The 20,347-nt window shown below is 43.1% G+C and overlaps 1 protein-coding gene and 2 pseudogenes across 16 annotated transcripts in view; all 3 read left to right on the top strand.

Moving 5' to 3' along the window:
- The first annotated feature begins 6,831 nt into the window (after window positions 1-6,831).
- LOC118606880 lies at window positions 6,832-6,950 on the top strand (annotated as a pseudogene).
- A 6,773-nt stretch (window positions 6,951-13,723) lies between these two features.
- Window positions 13,724-20,347, top strand: part of FHAD1 (forkhead associated phosphopeptide binding domain 1) — a 102,898-nt gene continuing 96,274 nt past the window's right edge. For all 16 annotated transcript variants that reach the window (XR_004953429.1, XR_001594871.2, XM_016128365.2 and 13 more), the window contains exons 1-2: window positions 13,724-13,857; window positions 16,517-16,623. Coding sequence is in view for 14 of the 16 variants with exons in the window: in XM_016128365.2 (XP_015983851.2) it covers window positions 16,531-16,623 (93 nt within the window). In the remaining 2 variants the exon portion in view is untranslated. The remainder of the gene's footprint in view (window positions 13,858-16,516; window positions 16,624-20,347) is intronic.
- Window positions 15,390-15,508, top strand: LOC118606481 (annotated as a pseudogene).

The following is a 20,347-nucleotide window of genomic DNA, read 5'->3' on the forward strand; positions in this document are numbered from 1 at the left end:
TGCTGTATGAGATGTTCTGTTCCTTCTAGACTGCCGTGCAACTGAGCTTTTATAATAAAATATTTTATATGTAGTACATTGGGTGCTGAATTACTTTAGCAGCTCTTCCAATACTGACTTGTTTATGGACAAATATCAATAATAACAACAGCCCATATGTACCAAACAATATATGCCAGGGGCTGTGCTAAGCACGTCACGCGTTATCCCATTTCACCTGTACCCATTTTGCAGGCTAGCTCATGGGGGCTCAGGTAATTAAAGTCCCCCATGTCACACCACTAATAAGTGGCAGAGCTGGGATTTGAAGCCAGGCCGTCTGGCTCCAGGGCCCGATTCCTTAAACACTGTGCCGTGCAACTCAGCAAAAAGAGCTTTTTCAGATGTTGAATGAAGGAAGATTCGTGTTTCCCAAGAGCTGAGTCTATCCCCATCAACCCGCACGCCCAGGAGAAAGTTCTGTTGCTTAGACAGTTCAACTAATGCCCAGGAGAAAGTTCTGTTGCTTAGACAGTTCAACTAACGCCCAGGAGACCTCAGACTGCGGAGAGGAATGGCGATGTCTGGGGTCAGGCTCTTGACCATGGAGTGGAAGTCTGGGAAGACAGACCTGGGTCCGAAGGTGCCTCCCTGGTGTCGGTGGCACGGAGCGGGCCTGTTGGGAATCTGCGTGGCTAGGAGCTTGGTTAGAAAAGTAAATTCTCAGGCCCTGGATGTTTCCTAGAGGCTCCTGTGGAAGGGAAGTGGCAGCAGTTAGGAAGTAAATCAGCCTCTTGTCTCAGGACTGGCCGCAGTACCTAAAGTTCCAACCTTTCACTTTCCTTATGCAAATTCATCCATTAAAAAGGGAGCTGCAGGGATCCGCTTGTTGGCATGGGACTCCTGGAGGGTGGTCTGCTCCCAGCCCACGACGGAGCCAGCCTGTGGCTCTCCTTTTATCTCTGGGCTGGACCTGTTCTTCGATTACTCTATACCTCCTCCTGATGGGAGAAAAAAGAGACTAGCAAGGTCCCCAACAAGCTGAGGAACAGCTTTTTTAAAAGGCTCTCAATCTGGCCTGGCAGATAGATATCTTTTGGGGTGCCTGCCCAGCCTAGCTCTTCCTTAGGAGAAAAAGAGGTTCGAGGCTTATAGTAGGCTGAATGGTAGCCCCCAAAGATATCAGGCCCTGATCCCAGAAGCCTGAGAATGTTACCTTATAAGGTAAAGTTTTTGCAGATGTGATTCAATTAAGGGTTTTGAGATTATCCTAGGTTGTCCAGGTGGGCACTGCATGTCATCCGCAAGTGTACTTACAAGTGAGACGGGGGAAGACGACTTACATGGAAAAGGAGGAGGCAAAGTGACCACGGACACAGAGATTGTGGTGATGCAGCTACCGGCCAAGGAACGCCAGCAGCCACCAGAGCTGGAAGAAGCAAGGATGGAGTCTTCCCTGGAGCATCTCAAGGAACTCGGCCCTGCTGAAACCCTCGATTTCAGCCCAGCTGATGCTGATTTTGGCCCCCAGAGCCGTGAGGGAATGAGTTTCTGTTGTTTTAGGCCACCCACCAAGTTGGTGGGAATTTTTACAGTGGCCTTAGGAACCAACACAGGGCACAGTCTTCAACTCGTTAGAGACCAGGCCCCTTCCACCTGAACACTTCCGACTCTTCCTGCAGGCCGGAGTACTGCGGCAATAGCATTGAGGGCCCTATTTGTTTTATGTGTATGGAAAGGAGCGAATAGAAAATTATTCTAATTTTTCTCTTTTACTAAGAGAATATATCATGAATATTTAGCATGTCCAATATAGAGCGTGAGTTCACCCCTGTCTAAAATGAAGGCGGAGAAAATGTTAGCTGGGAGCGTTAGCTATAAGCTAGAGCCCTGAATTGTGCCTAGAGAGGCAAGGAGATTATCTGCTATATTAACTTAAAACCACGTGTCAAAGCAGGAGGCCACCTTCACCTCAAAATTTTCCAAGGCACACTCTTCCCGTTTGCTCTTTGGGTCAGACCTAGCAGGGCTCTCACTGTTGATTATGAAAAAAGAAAGAAAAGCATAAAAACCAGAAGAAAGACCCTAGCCCTTTCCTCTCCATCGTATTTTTGTTCTTCAGGTAAATATTAAAGGACAGATGAAGGAGAAAATTCAAGAAGTCACCCACCTGTTCTTGAGCCTTCAGTGACCCCAGGACTCCCACCCAGCACTCCCATCTCGCCCAAAAAGAGGAATCTCAGCAGCCATCTTGGTGTCATGTGACTCCGTCCTCTCAGGTCACAGCTGATTGGGCCAGAGGTGTGTGCCCATCTGACCCAGGAGAACCAATCAGAAGCTGAGCTGGGCCAGGACCTTCACTTCCAGGAATTGGTCTTGGAATGAATGGAGAGGCCATTGAGTGATGTGGTCTCAGAGATTATGGGGTCTTTGGGGGCCCTCCTGATGGGGTACAGGTGAGTGAAACAGAGGACACTGCTCTGCAGAGAGAGAATGAAGCTAACTGCCTAAAGAGGTAGACATGAACAATGAGATCTCAGAGTTGGCCATCTCGTGATGACTTTCTGGTCTTTGGACTTTGTCCCTTGGGAAGCCCAGCTGTACTTCTGTCCTTGGGTTCCATAAGAGATGCCGTGTCCTCCCAACAAATTCCCCTTTTTAGCTCTGACCCTAAATTTAGCTCAAGTTTCTGAAGGTGGCCGCTGCCTCTGTATCGTCGGCTGTGCTGGGCTCTACCTACTCTCGATTTCGATTTTCACTTTTCTCAGACTGGTTACAGTTCTGATGAAGGGATGCTGCAAGCAGACACGAGGCAGAAGATTGTGTGGGCACACAGCTGTGACTGCAATGTGGAGCCCTGCCTGGTGTGTGTGTGCAGCTGCTCTAGCCAGGTCCATCCACAAATATGTATTGAGTTCCTGTTGTATGCCAGGCATTGGTCTAGCCTCTGGGAGACAGCAGTGAAGCTAAAGCCCCGCCCTCCAGGGGAGGGGTCCATGCTTGGGTTCTTTCCCAAAGTGGGTCCGATGGCCTTAGGGCAATAATAACCATGATCATTTTGGACTGGCTATTGAACCGGGTACAATAAACTTGAAAGCCACAGAGAGGCCGTGTGCAGAGAGAAAGCTGGTCTGCAAGTAGAGACGAATGAAGCAGAGGGGCCGTAGAGGAAATAGCTTTACACGGAAAGAGATGGAAAGATCAACTGCTTTGCATCTCCCGGCCTGGGTCCTCCTTATCCTGGCCAGACCCCCTACAGGATGCGCCAGGCTGCTTTCAATTGATCGCCATCTTTGCCAAACAAGTTGGAGTGGGTTTCTATCACTTGATGCCAAATGTCCTGAGATGACTTGGTTCTGGGTAGACAAACGTGAGATAGCAGGGCCAAAATAAATCTGCAAAGGTACGGCAAACTGAAAATGGGACTCAGCCGTGTCCCTGGAAATGGATGGATCAATTGACCCACAGGCTGCAAAGGTCAGTACACAAAGAGCCCTTCTGAGGACTAATGGGCTCATTTGTTACCTTTAAGTTCCCGACATGGACCATTTAGCTCCCAGGACAAGCCGTGCTGAGTATTTAAGTGCAGTTATGAAAGGACAGTGCCTATTCTATCTGTAAGCACAGAAGGCAAGACATGGGCTCTCTAGCAGGGAGGACGGTGTTTTAATCCCAGCGCAGCTGCTTTCTAAAAGTGTGATACTGAGCAGATAATTTGACACCTCCGAGCTGCGATTTCCTCACCAGAAAAATAGAGGTTACTGATTTTGAGGTGGATACCTGAGAAAAACACCGATAAAGCTGTGCCTGGCACAGAGAAAGCCAGGGCTACCTGGTGGCTGTGACTAGACCACGATCCCCTGATGGACGACAACCTGAGGACTCGGGCACTTCTCTGAGCCTGGGCCTCGCACTCTTTTCTGAAAAATATGCTCTGGGAAAATTCACCAGGTGCCATGAGTAGTTCGGGAAGAATCTTTGCAGAAAGCAAACGAAAATGGCAAATGGCAACAGGGACACATAATTCAGGCCCGCCAAGCAGCCCTGCGGTCAGCCTGGAGCAGTGCATGCGATGGCAATGGTGGACCGTCTGCTCTGTTTGATTTTTCAGTCTAATGCTGCGTTGTCAGTGTATCTGAGTGACTGGGATTAAGAAAGAAGTGAACTTAGGAACCATAACTATCAGGGGGATTTTAGAGACCCTCTTTCCTGGTGAATCCCCTGCATTTAAAATTGGTGGAAGTCAAAAAAGGTCCCTGATTAAATCTATTTGGGAATCTCCAAGTTAAGCAAAGTCTATTCATGTAACAGATTTTTATTGAGCACCTACTGTACACTCCATGTTAGGGAGGAGCCTCAAACAAATGGACCAAGTTCCTGCTGACACAGAGGCAGAGAAAAGGGTATGGGACTATATACATCTCATAGGAGAAATTGTGGACAGAAGAGCATAAAAATTTTACTGATTTTAAAAGGTAATGCTAAGTTTATTGAAAATACCCATTCAATCAAAAAAATGGCAAAGAGGGATTGGGACCAAAAAATCTAACTGCTATTTGGGATAAAACTTTATTTTGATGTTCATCTCCCAAGTTAAAAAAAAAAAGAAAAGGCTTAAGCCCTCAAATTTTTCCATTGACCTGAAAGCAGTAAAAATTGTCCATTAATCTTCCCTTAGGCCAATAATAGAAAGGTCTCAAGAGGCAAATAAGAGCCAGAAATAAGACCGATGGGGAAATGGTAGGAGAACATGAAATGGCTAAGTTCTACGGATATGTTAAAAACAGACTATCCTCTCATCCTGCTTCATGTGTAGTTGAATTCTCAGATGTATACATTTTTACAATTCTTTCATTGAATAAACATTGAATTAAAAGGAATGTGATTTTATCTCTGGCCTCTAATAACTAGATGCTAATAGCCCCTTCCAAGTGTGACAATCAAAATGGCCTCCAGACATTGTCAAAAGTCCCCTGGGCATGATCACTTCCTAAGATATATAAATGTCTAATCATTATGTTGTATACCTGAAACTAATATAATATTGGATGTTGACTATAATTTTAAAATAAATGTTAAAAAAAATTTCTAGGGGGCTGAATGTTCCTGACTGAGTACCTCAGGTTTTTAAGTCGTCTGGAGAAAAACACAGGATGGAAAAGTAGAAAAAAATAGTATCGCCTCATGGCAATTTCCATGTTTGTAAAATGAAGATGTCGATAACTGCATTGGATCACAAGACTGGGAGAATCGAATGAGTAAACTATCTGTGAAAATGCTAAAAAAAGAAAGTAGAGTTTTGAGTAGGAATGATTTCAGAGCTCATTGTGTGCAGCTTCTTTGTCCAGAGAAAGAAAGACGAGACAGAGAGCTGTCTGCTTAAAGATCACACCAATGCAATGTAAACACAGACAGTTATAGTTAAATACTGTGTGTTTTCCACCTGAACAAAGGACATGTGAGCCAATCTAAATGGACCCCAGAGATGGCGTCATGTGAGCATCAAATCAAAGAATGACTTCAGTGGATTGAAACATATCTACATATTGATAAATCAAAAACTCTTCATATTTTGTAAAACTCATTGGTCACTTTGGCAGTTGCTTCTTAATCTGAACACTGACACATAAAAGGAAAAAAACGATCATTTATTCTGCCTTTTCTGAACAAACTGTATTCTAGAATAAACGAATAGTTAATGAAGGGAAAATTCTTCTTTACAGAGGTAGTCTAATAATTACCAAAGGAATAACACAGAAAAGTCACAATTCTACAACCCCGCAAAAAATAATAAATCTGGAGAATGATCCTCAAAGGATGCTAAAACTATTAGGTAAAAAGTTGATGAGCCCGAGTGTCCACTGACAGATGAATGAATAAACAAAATACTGTATATACATACAGTGGAATATTATTCAGCCTTAAAAAAGAAGGAGATTCTGACATATGCTACAACATAAATAAAACTTGAAGTGAAATAAGCCAGTCACAGAAAGACAAATACCGTGTGAGTCCACTTACATGAGGTCCTTAGAGCAGTCAAATTCATAGAGTCAGAAAGTAGAAGGGTGGTTGCCAGGACCTGGGGAAGGAGAAATGGGAAGTCATTAAATGGATGGAGAGTTTCAGTTTTGCAAGATGAAAAAGTTCTGGAGATTGGTTACATAACGATGTAAATGCACTTAACACTACCGAACTGTACACTTAAAAATGATTACGATGGTGAATTTTATGTTATGTGTATTTTGCCACAAATAAAAACTAAGTATGGGGCGTAGTGGGGAGAAGCTGATGAGGGCCTTGATGTGGAGGACTCAGTCTATTAGCACTGCTCCTACGGGTCAATCTTGGTATCATTAAAAATGGGGCGACCAGACGCTGTGGTCACAGTGTGATGCAGAGGGGATCACACAGCACTGCCTACGAAGTAGTTTTGACAACAAAAAGGCTTTGAATCTAATCGAGCCTCTACATCTAAATATTAGTTTACAGGAAACGTGGGGAAGAGAGGAACAAGTTAACTGAAACCATGAGGAAGAAATCCAGACAAATCCAGCATGTGAATATTCGGCAGGACAAAGGACCCTGTTTCTCCAGCAAAAATGTTTAGTATGTGGCTCCTTTTTCATCCACAAGGGGGAGAAAAAAAAACTTCTTTTCAATTAGGAAGTATGTGTGGGTAAAATGATACAATTTGCTTTAAATTAATCCAGGGGGAAAAAAAAAACAAAAGGAAGAAAAAAGGAAATACAAGAAAATTGGAAACATGTTGAAGCTGGACGATAGGTACATGGGGTTAATTGCACTCTTTTCCCTATTTTTGTGTATGTTTAAAAAAAAAATCCCCTCATAGTCTATGACCATACCACCCTGAATGTGCCTGATCTCGTTTGATCTCGGAAGCTAAGCAGGGTCGGGCCTAGTTACTATTTGGATGGGCGACTACCTAGGAAGACCAGGTGCTATAGGTGTTTTTTTTTTTTTTTAAATCTCATAATAAAAAATAATTTTTAATGTACACAATCCCAAAGGAACACATATACATACACAACAGAGGCAGAGTGAGCCACGGCCAGACTACAAGCAAATGAGGAAGCCGGGACTTCCCGAGGATAAATGCGTCTACCAATTTGGGGAGTTAACAGGTACAGGAAAGGGGAGGTTAAGCCTTGGCCCTTTGTAAGGTGAACTAGCCCCGTCTCAAATGCCCATACTAAGCCAGCACCCCCGAAGGCGGTATACATCCTAGCAAACGGAGGGCTATTAAAATTTTTTTTCTGGACTACTGGAAAAGGAAGCCTATGAGGCAACGTATCTACTTTCAATGTAGCTCTGGATGGGACAATTAATAATGGTCACAATAATAATAATGGTAATTGGCACCCCGAGGATTTGTAACCACATGGGTCTGGGATTCGCATTTACTCTCCACACATTCAGTGGGAAAACTCCAAGCTGAGAAAGTAAATGCAAGTGGTCATAAGTTATTAGCGTGCCTGGCATCCAGCTGGAAAAAAAAAAAAAAAAAAAAAAAAAACAGAGGAAAGCAGTCAGGAGTCAGACCCCTCAGGATTCCCACAGATTAATTTCTATCAAAAATGATATCACAACCAAAATACCAAACATCCAAGAAGCAAGTCAGTATGAGCCAGAGTAAGCAGAATCAACAAACAATATATTGAGACCCACCCCTAAAGACTTCAGACTTTGAAATTCAGACAGTGATTCTAAAATCACTATGTATTAAATAGTTTTCAAAAGAAGGATTTTAAAATGAGCAAGGAATGAAATGATCAAACATGGCCAGGCATTTGCCGTCAGGAGTTTGTGGGAGCACAGGAAATGCTATTTGACCCCTGTACTTTGGGCACATCCATCTGGTAGAAGGAACTGATTTATTTACAGAATTAAATTATGCTGGGGGTGAAAACTCAAGTGCGTCCAGAAGCCAGGGAGGAGACGTGCAGTGGGCAGGGAGAGTGTAAGCTATATCCCAAGAGGACAGCCTTTCTTCAGCCCTAGCAGGTTGTTGCTCTAGATGCAAGAATAGAGCCAAGAGTTGCCAGGAAAAAGACTCTCTTCCCTGTGGTATTCAAAACTGAGATGTAAGGGCAGGAGCGATGGCAGCCTTTTTGTGACAATTATACGGAGATTCTGTCTGGTTGGATCCACATGGTTAAAAGTAACGCTGTGAGCCGGAGAGAGGCCAAGGCCTGATGACATCACTTGGGCCTACACCCAGCTGTCCCCTCTAGACTCCAGTGAATTTGCTTTCATGCTGAAGCCAGTTTGAATGAGTTTCTCTGTCATTCCACAGAAAGAGGGCTGTCCCTTCAGCAACTAATTAAAAGTCTTTACACAGTGTGAAAGCCAAACAAACAAATCTGAAGACTGACCGTGGCCATTGAGTTTGCATTTTCAGTGTCTAGCCTCCCCTATCTGTATCACCATCTTAGCTTCTCCTAACACTCGTCTTCTAGCCTTTATTTCCACTGTGCCTTCCTTCTACCCTAGTCTTCTCTCCCTGCTCTGCCTCCTGAAATCCTACCCATTCTTCATGACTCAGGTCAAATGCTTCCTTTTGCTTAGAGTCTTTTCTGACCACTCCCCCTCCAAGCCCCACCTCAAGCAGAAGAATGTCCCTCCCTCTCCATCCCCAGGTTCCTCTAACCTCCCCACCCCTCACTCTGCCCCTGTTGGGTGCTCATCCCTTCTGCTGAAGATCCTAATTACCCAGCAACATTCCTGTCTCCCTGGCTTCTTGACAGCGATCCAAATTCAGCCTCAGATTAAAAGGGATGATCTTTGCGACTGAAGTTTCAAAAAATAATCAGTTCTTTAAAAAGGTCAGAAAACATGGTGAAAGATGAGGATTGCGGTGAGGGATTGGAAAGAAAAGAACAGTTGTTCTGGAGAAAAGAGAGGGTCTATGTTGAGTACAGTGAGGAAGGAGGAAAAACTGGACATAATTACACCAAATGAAATGATTCAGAGGAAACCTGAGAAGAAATGTCTAGGGAGGCAAGAAGTTGATCTGCTTGGAAAGGAAGATAAAAAGCATGTGACGGGAATGACCAGAAAAAAAAAAAAAAAAAACTTAAAACAGGAGCACTGTTCAAATGAGAAAAGACTGCGGACTGCGAAACCTCTGGAAAACAGAGAAGGCGGCAAAAGATGAGGTCATCTCAAAACAGATAAAATGGGAGGCTTTCTGTCGGTAAAAAGAGATTTTTCTCAAAAGGCGGGGTTCACGTTGGCTTGCCACCGTTGGAAACTCAGGGCCTCCAAGGAATTCTGGGAATCGCCATTTGATAAACAGACACAGGGGAGGTCCTGTGGGGAATGAGCCATCATGGGTCAAAGGTCAAAACAAGCCAAGTGTCAGCTTCTGAGGTGTCCTAGGCAAGCACCGTCCCTCTTCTCACTTCTAAACTCTGTCAACCCTGGGGGCCTTGCACACAGTTCCCGTGCCTCCTTCTCCAGGACCATCTGTTCCTTTATGTGACAAAATAAGCCAGACGATCGCAGTGGCTCTTAACCTTTGTCAGGGTGAAATTCGGTTAAGGCTCCGGGTCCTCTTCCCAGGAAAATGCACATGGGCTCAGATGCATTAAAGTTTCCTCTTGATTTCAGCAGTTCACAACCTCCCTGAGGCCCATCTCTTTGAACAACAGTTCCTAAATTCACTCATTTTATAAAAAATATATATATATTCTATGTTGAATATCAACTACATGCCAGGTACTGCTCTAACACCAGGGCTGCAGGACAAGGACCCCCTGCCTCATGGAGTGTACCTTCCAGTTTACATTCTAGCCCTCAAATGATCAGGAAGTCTGAAGATGTGGTCGGGAGTTTGGTGATTCTGACATGGGATCAGGTTTAGGACCTATAATTCCAAATCCAAAACTCCCTCTGTAAAGAGAGAGTGGAGGTGAATGTGCAAAAGTATGTGTTCTGACTGAGCGGGCATACACCTCTTATATCGCTGCATTTGGCAAATCTCTTATAGCTGGACACGTGTGTACTCTATGACTCGGAGACTCTACTCCTAGGTATATATCCCCAAGAGTTATGTGTGCATGTGCATGTGCACTAAAAGACACATACAATGGCCCCCCAATTATACCTGGTGTTCATGGTCTGTGTAAGCTCCTCCCCTAGCGTGTGGGCTGGGCATGTACCTTACTTCTAACCAATAGAATGCCGCAAAGGTGAAGGGATGTCATTTCTGTGATCACGTTACATAAAATTGTAACTTCCATCTTGCTAGGTGAGTCTGAGAGTCAGAGGGGCCTCTGGCTAACAGCCAGTGAGGAGTCAAGGCCCTCAGTCTACAACCCTCGAGGAACCGAATCTTTCCAACAACCGCATAAACTCAAAAGGGTCCCCTTTCCCAGTTGAGCCTCAGGTGATGTGGAGGCTGAAAAATTGACTCTTACTGGAAATTACTGTTTGGCTATTGCTATAGGCACGTAGGCCTTTGATTATAGGAACATAACATTCTAAACAAGCTTTCTGCTTCTGTAACCCCGCTTATGCACCTGACCTGTGAGTTGACAGGTAGTGAATAAAAGAAAAATAGCCCTTTGTGTTTAGACAGATGAAGAATGGGATTTGGGGCTTAAAAACCCTGTACCTCTACATTTTGGGGCTGCTTAATTTGGGGTCTGCATACCCCTGGCAGATCCAGCTGGCTGAATAAAGAGTGTTTCCTATAACTCATTGAGTTCCGGTGGTCCGTGTGTCTTTCGGGGGCTGACGGCTACAACAATGAAACCTCAGCCCAGGCCAACACCTTCACTGCAGCCTGTGTGACCAGGTGACCAGTGCCAGGATTCCTGACCCACGGAAACCGGGAGATGACGACTATATGTTGTTTTGAGCCACTACTTTTACTACAATGTGTTATGCAGGAATAGATAATTAATACAATGGAATGCAATACAGGAATGAGAATGAATGAAACCTCAAATGACTTGGTTGAATTTCACACACATAACATTGAGCGAAGAAACCAAGTGAAAAACACAATCGTACAGATTCCATTTATATGAAGTTGAAGAACATATAGAACTAATCGAGGATATTGGAAGTCAGAGTAGTGGGTGGACAAAGACTAGAATAGAGTGCAGAGACTTCGGGCATGAGGGGCTGATGGTGCTCAACTTCTCTATCTGGGTTCTGATGAGGTGGGCGCATCCACCATGAAAATTCTTCCAGTACATGTTTATGATTTTTGCGCTTTTTGATAGTGTTTTTTCTTTGATAAAAAGTTTACAAAAAAATACAGTGCTCTGGAGTTTAACAATCAGGGTTCAAATCTTGAACCCACCATTTACCAGATTTGTACCTAGGCAAGTTACTTGACTCTACTGTGCCTCAGTTTCCCCCTCCGTAAAAGGGGTTGGGCTAAGAATTAAATAAAACTGTGCAAGCCGTGGCAGCTGGTACCTAACGAGCCTTGATAAACTTTCACTAGTTCTATTAACCATGTTCATAAAAGTTCATTGTTACTCGCAGTAGAAACAATAGAGGTTTGCCCGCTCAGCTGCTCCCAAATAGAATTTATAGAGTTGTCCAACAGCCCCCATCCCACAGAGACCAGCTGGGTTCTCGGCTGGGTTCACCAGAAGAGGGAGCTCAACCTGTCTCTGACATAGACACCCAAAAAGGCCCCAGAGCAACCGACAAAATGATTTCATCTGGCTTATCCCACTTTATCTGGTTTGAGATGACCTCATCCTTTGCCACCTTCTCTGTTTTCTGGAGTTTTGCAACGTCTCGCTGCTGTCTGCATTCTTTTCTCATTTGAACAGTGCTCCTGTTTTGAGTATTTTTTTTTTCAGGTCATTCCCGTCACATGCTTTTTATCTTCCTTTCCAACCAGATCAACCCCTTGCCTCCCTAGACATTTCTTCTCAGGTTTCCTCTGAATTATTTCCCATATTGGGTCAGAGGTCAAGTTTGCCCTGGGTTGGGACTGAGTCTTGATGCAAATCAAAGTTTTCTCTGGGGTGTTTGTGACCTGGGTTGAGACTGGGCTGTCCTCCCATATCATCAGAAAACTACGACAAACAATAATGATCACAAACACTCAGAGTGATTCTATTGTACCAGGCACAATTTAGCACTTAACACAAATTAACCCATTTAATCCCTATAATCATTATCTCTACTTTGCAAGTAAGAAAAGTGAGGTCCAGACAGAATAAAACTAAACAATAAGCCCATCAAACTGAAAAATGGAGGAATGATTCATCTCTTTTTAAAAAATAATATTTTTATTTTTTGATTACAGTTGACATATATTATATTTTCAGGTGTACGACATCGTGATTAGATGTTTTTATGACTTACAAAGTGATCACCCTGATAAGTCTAGTATCCATCTGACACCTACATAGTTATTACAATATTATTGAGTAGATTCCCTATGCTGTACTTTACATCCACTTGACTATTTTGCAACCACCAATTTGTACTTGATCCCTTCATCTTTTCCACACAGCCCCCCAAACCCCCTTACATCTGGCTACCATCAGCCTATTGCCTTCATCTATAAGTCTATTTCTGTTTAGTTTGTTCATTCATTCTTTAGATTGCACATATAAGTGAGATCATATGGTATTTTTCCTTCTTGGTCTGACTTATTTCACTTAGCATAATACCCTCTAGGTCCATCCATATCGTTGCAAATGTTAAGATTTCATTCTTTTTTTATGGCCAAGTAATATCCTACTGTGGACCTGTACCGCATCTTCTTTATCCACTCGTCTATTGATGGGCATTTAGGTTGGTTGCTTCCATATCTTGGCTATTGTAAATAATGGCGCAGTAAACATAGGGGTGCGTATATCTTTTTGAATTAGTGTTTGGATTTCTTCAGAGAAATACTCAAAAGTGGAATTGCTGGGTCATAAGGTAATTCTATTTTTAATTTTTGAGGCACTTCCATTCTGTGTTCCATAGTGGCTGGACCAATTTGCAATCGGGTGGGAGCTTCTTAAGGACAATGACTCATCCAGGTGAACTCTGGGGCCACCGTCTGACATGGATACTTGGGAGATGTTTGTAGAGATAACAAAAGAACAAATAGATGAATTAAAGTCAGTTTTGACAGGAAAGGACAAGAACAGTTGAGCTGTGAGTTTATTAATATCTTTTCCCCAGCTCTTGGAAGAAACTCTAATTCTTTCAAAATTGTTCCTTCCACCCCATCCCTCTTCCATCTTCACCCCCCAGCTTACTCTATTTTCTCATCTGCAACAGAGAGGACCAGGGATTTGGGTAAGGCAGAGGGTATCAACTTCCAAGCTTCTCCTGGTTCAGCTCCATCATCATCCGCCCCTGCCCACTCACTTCCCCTCAAGGAACCTTCCCTAGAGCAAAGGGTGTAGTAAGAAGGCTTTTTGAGTCCTCTTCATTCCCGCTGTAAATCCTGTGACCTCTGAGCCCCCGTTTCCCCACCTGTGAAGCGGTGCTAAGGCCCCCTAGGTGGCAGATGGGGAACGCCTTGAGGTGCTGCGGAAGGCTGTACTCCCGCAGGGTCTCCCTGGCACCGCCCCGCGCCCCTGCCGCCCGCGCAGGCCACGCCCCTCTCCGCCCCGCGCCCCGGCCGCACGCGCAGGCCACGCCCCTCTCCGCCCCGCGCCCCGGCCGCACGCGCAGGCCACGCCCCTCGCCCGCTCGGCAGTCAGCCGGCGTTGCCATGGCTTCGCGCGTACACACGCCTGGCGGGTGCGCGGGGTGCGGGCCGCTGGCTGGAGACTCCGCGGGAGCGCGGCCGCTCGGCCTCGCCCCCGAGCGGGCCTGGCGCCTCCCGAGCCCGCCGGGCTCTCGGCGGAGGACGGAGCGTGGGCTTCTTCCTCGGGCCAGGTGAGTGAGGCACGGCAGGAGGTGGCGGGCGGACACCTGAGGTCGAACCCAGCAAACCCTGCGAGGTCAAGGGCTGGAGGGGCGGGGAGTGACCTGACTGCAGCCGGGAGTCCCGAACTCCTCCTCTCAGATCCTGGCTCCTGACCCCAGGGGCGCCCCAGGGGCCCCCCAGCACCAGCCATTCCTCCCGAAGTGCACCTCCACACACGACCCCGGAGATAACCGCGCGCGAGCTTCAGGACCCTTGTTGGCACCCACTTTCGAGTGTCCTGTGGGGTACACCTGGGATTACGAGCGAAGCCCCAGGTTTTCCGAATTTACGGACACCACCATCCAGTGGTCAGAGATGCGCCTGCTCTGACCTCTCCTTGGAGGAACTTCCAGAGCCCCCAGGCTATCGAAGACCTTGGAGCCCTCAAAAGAACTGTCGCTCCTGTGGCCCAATCTTGACACAATGAAGTGGTCGAGGGGATGCAGATGATTGAAATTCTTTCCCTCTGGCCTGTGGCTGGTGCTGTGTGGCACTAAGAACGAGTTTCCAGAGTTTAGCACAGTCAAATTACTTTCTACAGTATTTTCAAGCAGGGAAATGGCTGCACGGGGCAAGATTAAGTTGAAGTATTGTCCAACCCAAAAGCTAAAGCGATAGAATTTAGGTTTTCCAAAAAGTCATCTAGAGGAGATACTGGAAGGAAAATGAAGGTAGTTACTGGCAAATATTCCTAGCCAGCTGGCTGCTCTAAGTGCTTTGCGGTATCATTTTAGAAGAGAAAACGTCTTTTCTCCTATGTTAATGACAACAAACCTAATAAAATTTATTTCTCATGAAATTTGAAAGCATTGATATTTGTGAGGCAACCATTAGGCCTCGGAATTTACAGATATCAATAAACCATCTGGCTTATTTGTATTTACCTTGCCCCCAGGTAAGGTATTATTTTTCCTGGTTTCAAGGACTTTCTGTTATTGCATGTTCCACGTGTGGACAGTGTAACTCCCTCACCCCACTCTGCCCCACCTAGCAACAATGGAGGGTGGAAACTGAGCTGCCAGAGGATTGAGCAGTAGGTATTCAGAGTTCTTTCCCTGACACCTACTGCTGTGTGACCTTCACCTCTCTGAGTCTCAGTTTCCCCATCTGTAAAGTGAGACAGTACTGATACCTACCTCACAGACGTGTTCTGAGGATGAAAAGGTGCAATGTGTGTAAAAGGATAGCACAATGTGTGGCACTTAGTAGGGCTTCAATAAATGATGATGGAGATGTTGGCGAAAAGCAGAACCAGACCTGAGACTCTATGCAGTCATAACTGGATGACTTTTGTTTTTATCCACAGTCCAGCAACTTCACAGTTTAGTAATCTTTCAGCTGAAGGGAAAAGAGAGGAACTTTCATTCTGTGACTTGTTGTTGGGAAGGAGGATGTCACGCTATATAATTGGACATAAATCAGAATTCAAGCATCATATAAATTATCCCCAACATTTTGTAACCTACTGGAGTCACTGAAATTTTTTTCAAAATCACATATAGTCTACAGACATGCCACCCTGAACATGCCCGATCTCGTCTGATCTCGGAAGCTAAGCAGGGTCAGGCCTGGTTAGTACTCGGATGGTATTCCACCTAGGAAGACCAGGTGCTGTAGGCATTAACAACGACAACGAAAAAAGTATAGAATTTACTTTGAAATGCATAAAAATCTAAAATGGATAGACGAATGCATAGATGGATAGATGATGTAATCAAGCAAATAGCAAAATGTCCATTGTAGAACCTAGGTGTTGGGTATATAGAAGTTCACCATCCACTTCTTTCAACTTTCTGTGCATTTGACATTTTCATTCTAAAATATCAGGGGGTGGGAGGGGAAATATGCGCAGATTATATGGCCAAGCTATAATCTTAATACCTTGGCCTTTAGAAATAATCCTTTATTCCTAAGTATGTGAAGAAATGTAGTGATTTAAAAAGAGTCATTTAAAGCCCACTTCCTCAATGACTGACTTGGCACTTTAAGAATATCTATAGAAACTTAGAGTTCCTTGGATCAGAGTTCAAGATTAATAATAATAATTATAATAGTGGTACAAATATGTGTTTGGTATAGTGCAGGTACCATTCTAAATGCTTTATACATATTTATTGCATTTAATCTTCACAAAACCCTTTTGGGATACAGAATATTATTTAATCCCATTTTACAGATGAGGAAACTGAGGCATAGAGAAATAATAAGTAACTCATCTAAGGTCCCAGAGCTAGGAAGTGGAAGGTTAGGAATACTTGGTATGTCAGATAATGAACCTCATCCTAAGCTCAGTGGGAGGCGGAGAGCAGTTATCAGGGGAATTCTGATTTGTCGTTGGGCTGTTTAGTTATTGTTTGTTTGTGCTCTGAGTTACATTTTTTTATAAAAAGTCTTCTGTGTGATTATCAGAACCAGCTCATCTGTACTAGATATCACTACTAAAGAGATCATCTTTAAAATATGCAGAATTATAATTCTAACCATCGTTCAGTCCACCTGTGGACTCCCACCTCTGCTGATTTCTCCTTTGGATATTGTGGTGTATTTCATTCATTCTAAATATGATGTCATTGAATAATTAGGGGACTGCAGTTTCCTAACAAAATTATTTCTGAAAACCTCTTATAGGGAAAGCAAAGAGTATGAAAGCCTATCTAAAGAGCGCAGAAGGCTTTTTCGTCCTGAATAAAAGTACTACGATTGGAAGGCATGAAGACTCAGACCTTGTTTTAGAGGTAAGAAGTCTTGCTTCCCCAACCCCTCCTCAAAAGCTCTTACTGTTTGTGTGGACTCAGATCGCTTTTAAAGCACAACCTCTGGCTAACAGCTTGACGTGCTGCCAGTAACCAATTGCCAAAATACTCTGGGTTTCCCTGGCATATGTAGTGAAAATGAGCATGATGCAAAGTGTGATGTGCTCTCTGTCATTTGCTGGACAAGTCTGCGGTTGTCCCACCCATCGTCCCCTCCTCAGCTACCTGATAAGGCAGTTTGGGAGGTGGGCATAGAGCTGACGCTTTGACTTTCACCTGCTTTGGGCCTGGCAGCAAGGCCCACCTGGAGGGCCCAGCCTGAGTTTTTGGAGACTGTTGTGAGCCCCTTGGAGCCTGCAGACCTCTGAGCAGTGAATCAGGATAAGCCCTGGGCCTGGCCTCAGCATCTCCTCATTTCATTTCATCCTCTGAATTCACTGTGGTTTGGTCCAGAGCCTCAGATCATTGACAGCCCAAGAAGGTAGAAGAAAGAAAGGAATAATAAAAACAGTGGGTTTTGACCTTTTTAACTATTGAAAGAGCTTAAAATATTAAAGCTGAAAGAGAAATGCAATGCAATTTCCCTGTAACTATGAAAAGCAGGCCTGTCTCAGACCTCACTCAACAGATTTCCTTTCAACTTTTTATTTTGAAATAATTATAGATTCACATGAAGTTCCCAAAATAGATAAATCCCAGATACCTTTCCCCTAGTTTCTCCCAATTGTTTACATATTATCTAACCATAATGATACAAAACCAGGAAGTTGATATTGGTACAAAATTAGTGTTTGGTTCTATGCCATTCTATTATATGTGGGGATTCGTGTGCAGCCATTAAGATATAGAACTGTTCCACTATCAGAGCTCTCCCTGTGATATTCCTTTATCGTCATAATACCTCCTCATACCACCATCCCTAAATCCCAACAAGCACTACTCTGTTCTCCATTTCTATCATTTTTATTGCTTGGAGAATGTTATATAAATGGAATCAAATAATACGTGATCTTCGAGGTTTTTTCTCACTCAGCACAATGTCCTTGAGATCCATTTAGGTTGTTAGCCTGTTCCTTTTTTACTGCTGAGTAGTATTCCAGTGTCTAGATGTATGACAGTTTGTTGGACCATTCACATATTGAAGGACGTTTTGATTGTTTCCAATTTGGGACTGTTATGAATAGATCTATTATAAACATTTGTGTATAGGTTTTTGTGTGAGTACAAGTTTTCATTTCTTTGTAATAAATGCTCAAGAGTGTAATTGCTAGATTATGTGGTAACTATGTGCTTGGTTTCTAAAGAAACTTCCAGGTTATTATCCAGGGTGGCCATACCATTTTAAACTCCCACTAGCAATGGATGAGACATGGTTTCACTGCATCCTCGCCAGCAATTAGTATTACCACCATTTATTTTAGCCATTTTAGTAAGTGTGCAGTGGTATCTCTTCGTGGTTTTAGTTGGATTTTCTAAATGGCTAGTAATGTTGCATATGTTTTAGGTACTTATTTGCCTTCTGTATACCTTTTTTGATGAAATGTCTCTTCATATTTTTCGTCAGTTCTAATAGTATTATTTGGGTTTTTTATAGATAATCTTATTAGAAATGAGTTTGGGGAGTTCTTTATATATTTTAAATATGAGTCCTTCACCAGATATGTGGTTTGCAAATATTTTCTTCCATCCATAGGTTGTCTTTTCATTCTTTAACAGAATATCTCACAGAGCAAAAGTTTTAAATTTTCGTGAAGTTTATCTTTTTTTTCTTTTATAGATCATGGTTTTAGTGTCATGTCTAAGAACACGTGAGCAAGCCCTTGATACTGAGGATTTTCTCTTATGTTTTCTTCTAATAGTTTTATAATTTTGTTTTAGGTTTAAATCTATAAACTTTTTGAGTTCATTTTTTAATATGATGAGGTTTAGTTAAGGTTTATTTTTATTGCATGTGGATATCCAGTTACTCCAGAACCATTTGTTGAAAAGACTATCCTTTCTTCATTGAATTGCTTTTGTAACTTCTCTCAAAAATCATTTGACCAATATGTGTGGAGGCTCTTTCTGAGTTCCTATTATGTTTCATTGATCTGTGTATCTGTACTTCTACCGATATGACATAGTCTTAATCACTGTAGCGGTTTAAGTTTTAAATAGAGTGATCCCTCCCATTATATTCGTCTTTTAAAAAATTTTTTTAACCTATTTTAGCTCTTTTGCCTTTTTTATATACATTTTAGTCTAAGCAGTCTATATATACAAAATATCTTGCTGGAATTTTTTCGGGAATTGTGTTTTTAAACCTATGCATCAGTAGGAGAAGAATTGATACCTTTATTATTCTCTTTCACTCTATGAACACGGTTTCTCACTTATTCAGGTGGTCTTTGGTTTCTTTCAGGAGTGTTCCGTACAAGTCTTTTGTTATATTTACAATTAAAGATTTCTCTCTTATTTAGAGTTATTATAAATGGTATTGTATTTTAAAATTCGGTGTCCACATGTTCCTTGACATTATATAGAAATACAACTGATTTTTGTATGTGTATATGATATATAAACTAAACTTTCTAGAAGGTTTTTTTTAATATAGATTTCTTGGGATTTTATACATAAAAAATTATGCATCTGCAAAAAAAAGAACAGTTTTTTTCCTCCTTTCATCAAGGAGATCCGAATGCCTTTAATTTCCTTTTTCCTGCTTTATTACCCTGGCCAGGACATCCAGTACTCTGTTGAATAAGAGTGATGAGTGAAGTATAAATCTTTGTATTTGCTTGTTCCTGATCTTATATGAGAAAGCATTTGGTCCTTCACCATTAAGTGTGATATTAATTATAGGCTTTTCTGTAGATGTTCTTATGAAGTTGAGAAAGCCTTTCCCCTCACCCCCCATTTATTTCTGGTTATCTGAGGGTATTTATCGTAAACTCAGCAGATTTAAAAATAACTCAGCGGGCCTCCCCTTGAGAGTCTCATCCATGTCATGGTCACCCTATAAGGACACAGAAAATCTGTTTAGTGCACAAAGTGGGAGAAGAAAAGAAAAAGAATTTCAGTTCCTTTTTTATCATAACAAGGGATAGATTTTAGGTCATTTTATTTCCCATCTGGCAAACGTAGAGAGAGAGAGAGATCTCTGTGTCGAACCTGACTATCATATTAGAAAACTGTGGTAATTGTCAAGAGCACAGACTTCGGAAATAGACCTGGGTTTGAATCTCACTGGGCTACTTTCTGGTTCTGTGACCTCAGTGAGTTACTTAATTGCTCGGAGCTCGTTGTCCCAGTCTCTGAATCACTTACCTCACAGGGTCATTGCGTATAAAGTGCCTGGCACACGGCACTAAGTCAGCGACACCATGATGTTATTCTTGTCTTATAAAATGGAGACCGAGAGGAATCCTCAGAGGGGCACAGGGTCAGGATGAGGATCCACCGACATTAACAAGCTGTTTGGAAAAGGAACTGATGAGGACAATTATTATATCAATAGAAACTGAGTTCCATTCATTGTATAAAAAATAATTGACGGCTTACGGCTTCCTGGACTTGGGTCAAGAAGGAAGTCCCCACCGCCAGCAAGAGCCACGTTGATTTAGGAAGAAATAAGCTGCATTTCCAGGGGCACAAGCTTATATCGGCTCCCTGAAGAACAGGTGGTGAACGAATTGCCAAACATTCTGTGAACGGGTGCTTCTATCTT

The sequence above is a fragment of the Rousettus aegyptiacus genome, unplaced genomic scaffold (genome assembly GCF_014176215.1).
Source record: "Rousettus aegyptiacus isolate mRouAeg1 unplaced genomic scaffold, mRouAeg1.p scaffold_m13_p_1, whole genome shotgun sequence".
NCBI lineage: Eukaryota > Metazoa > Chordata > Mammalia > Chiroptera > Pteropodidae > Rousettus > Rousettus aegyptiacus.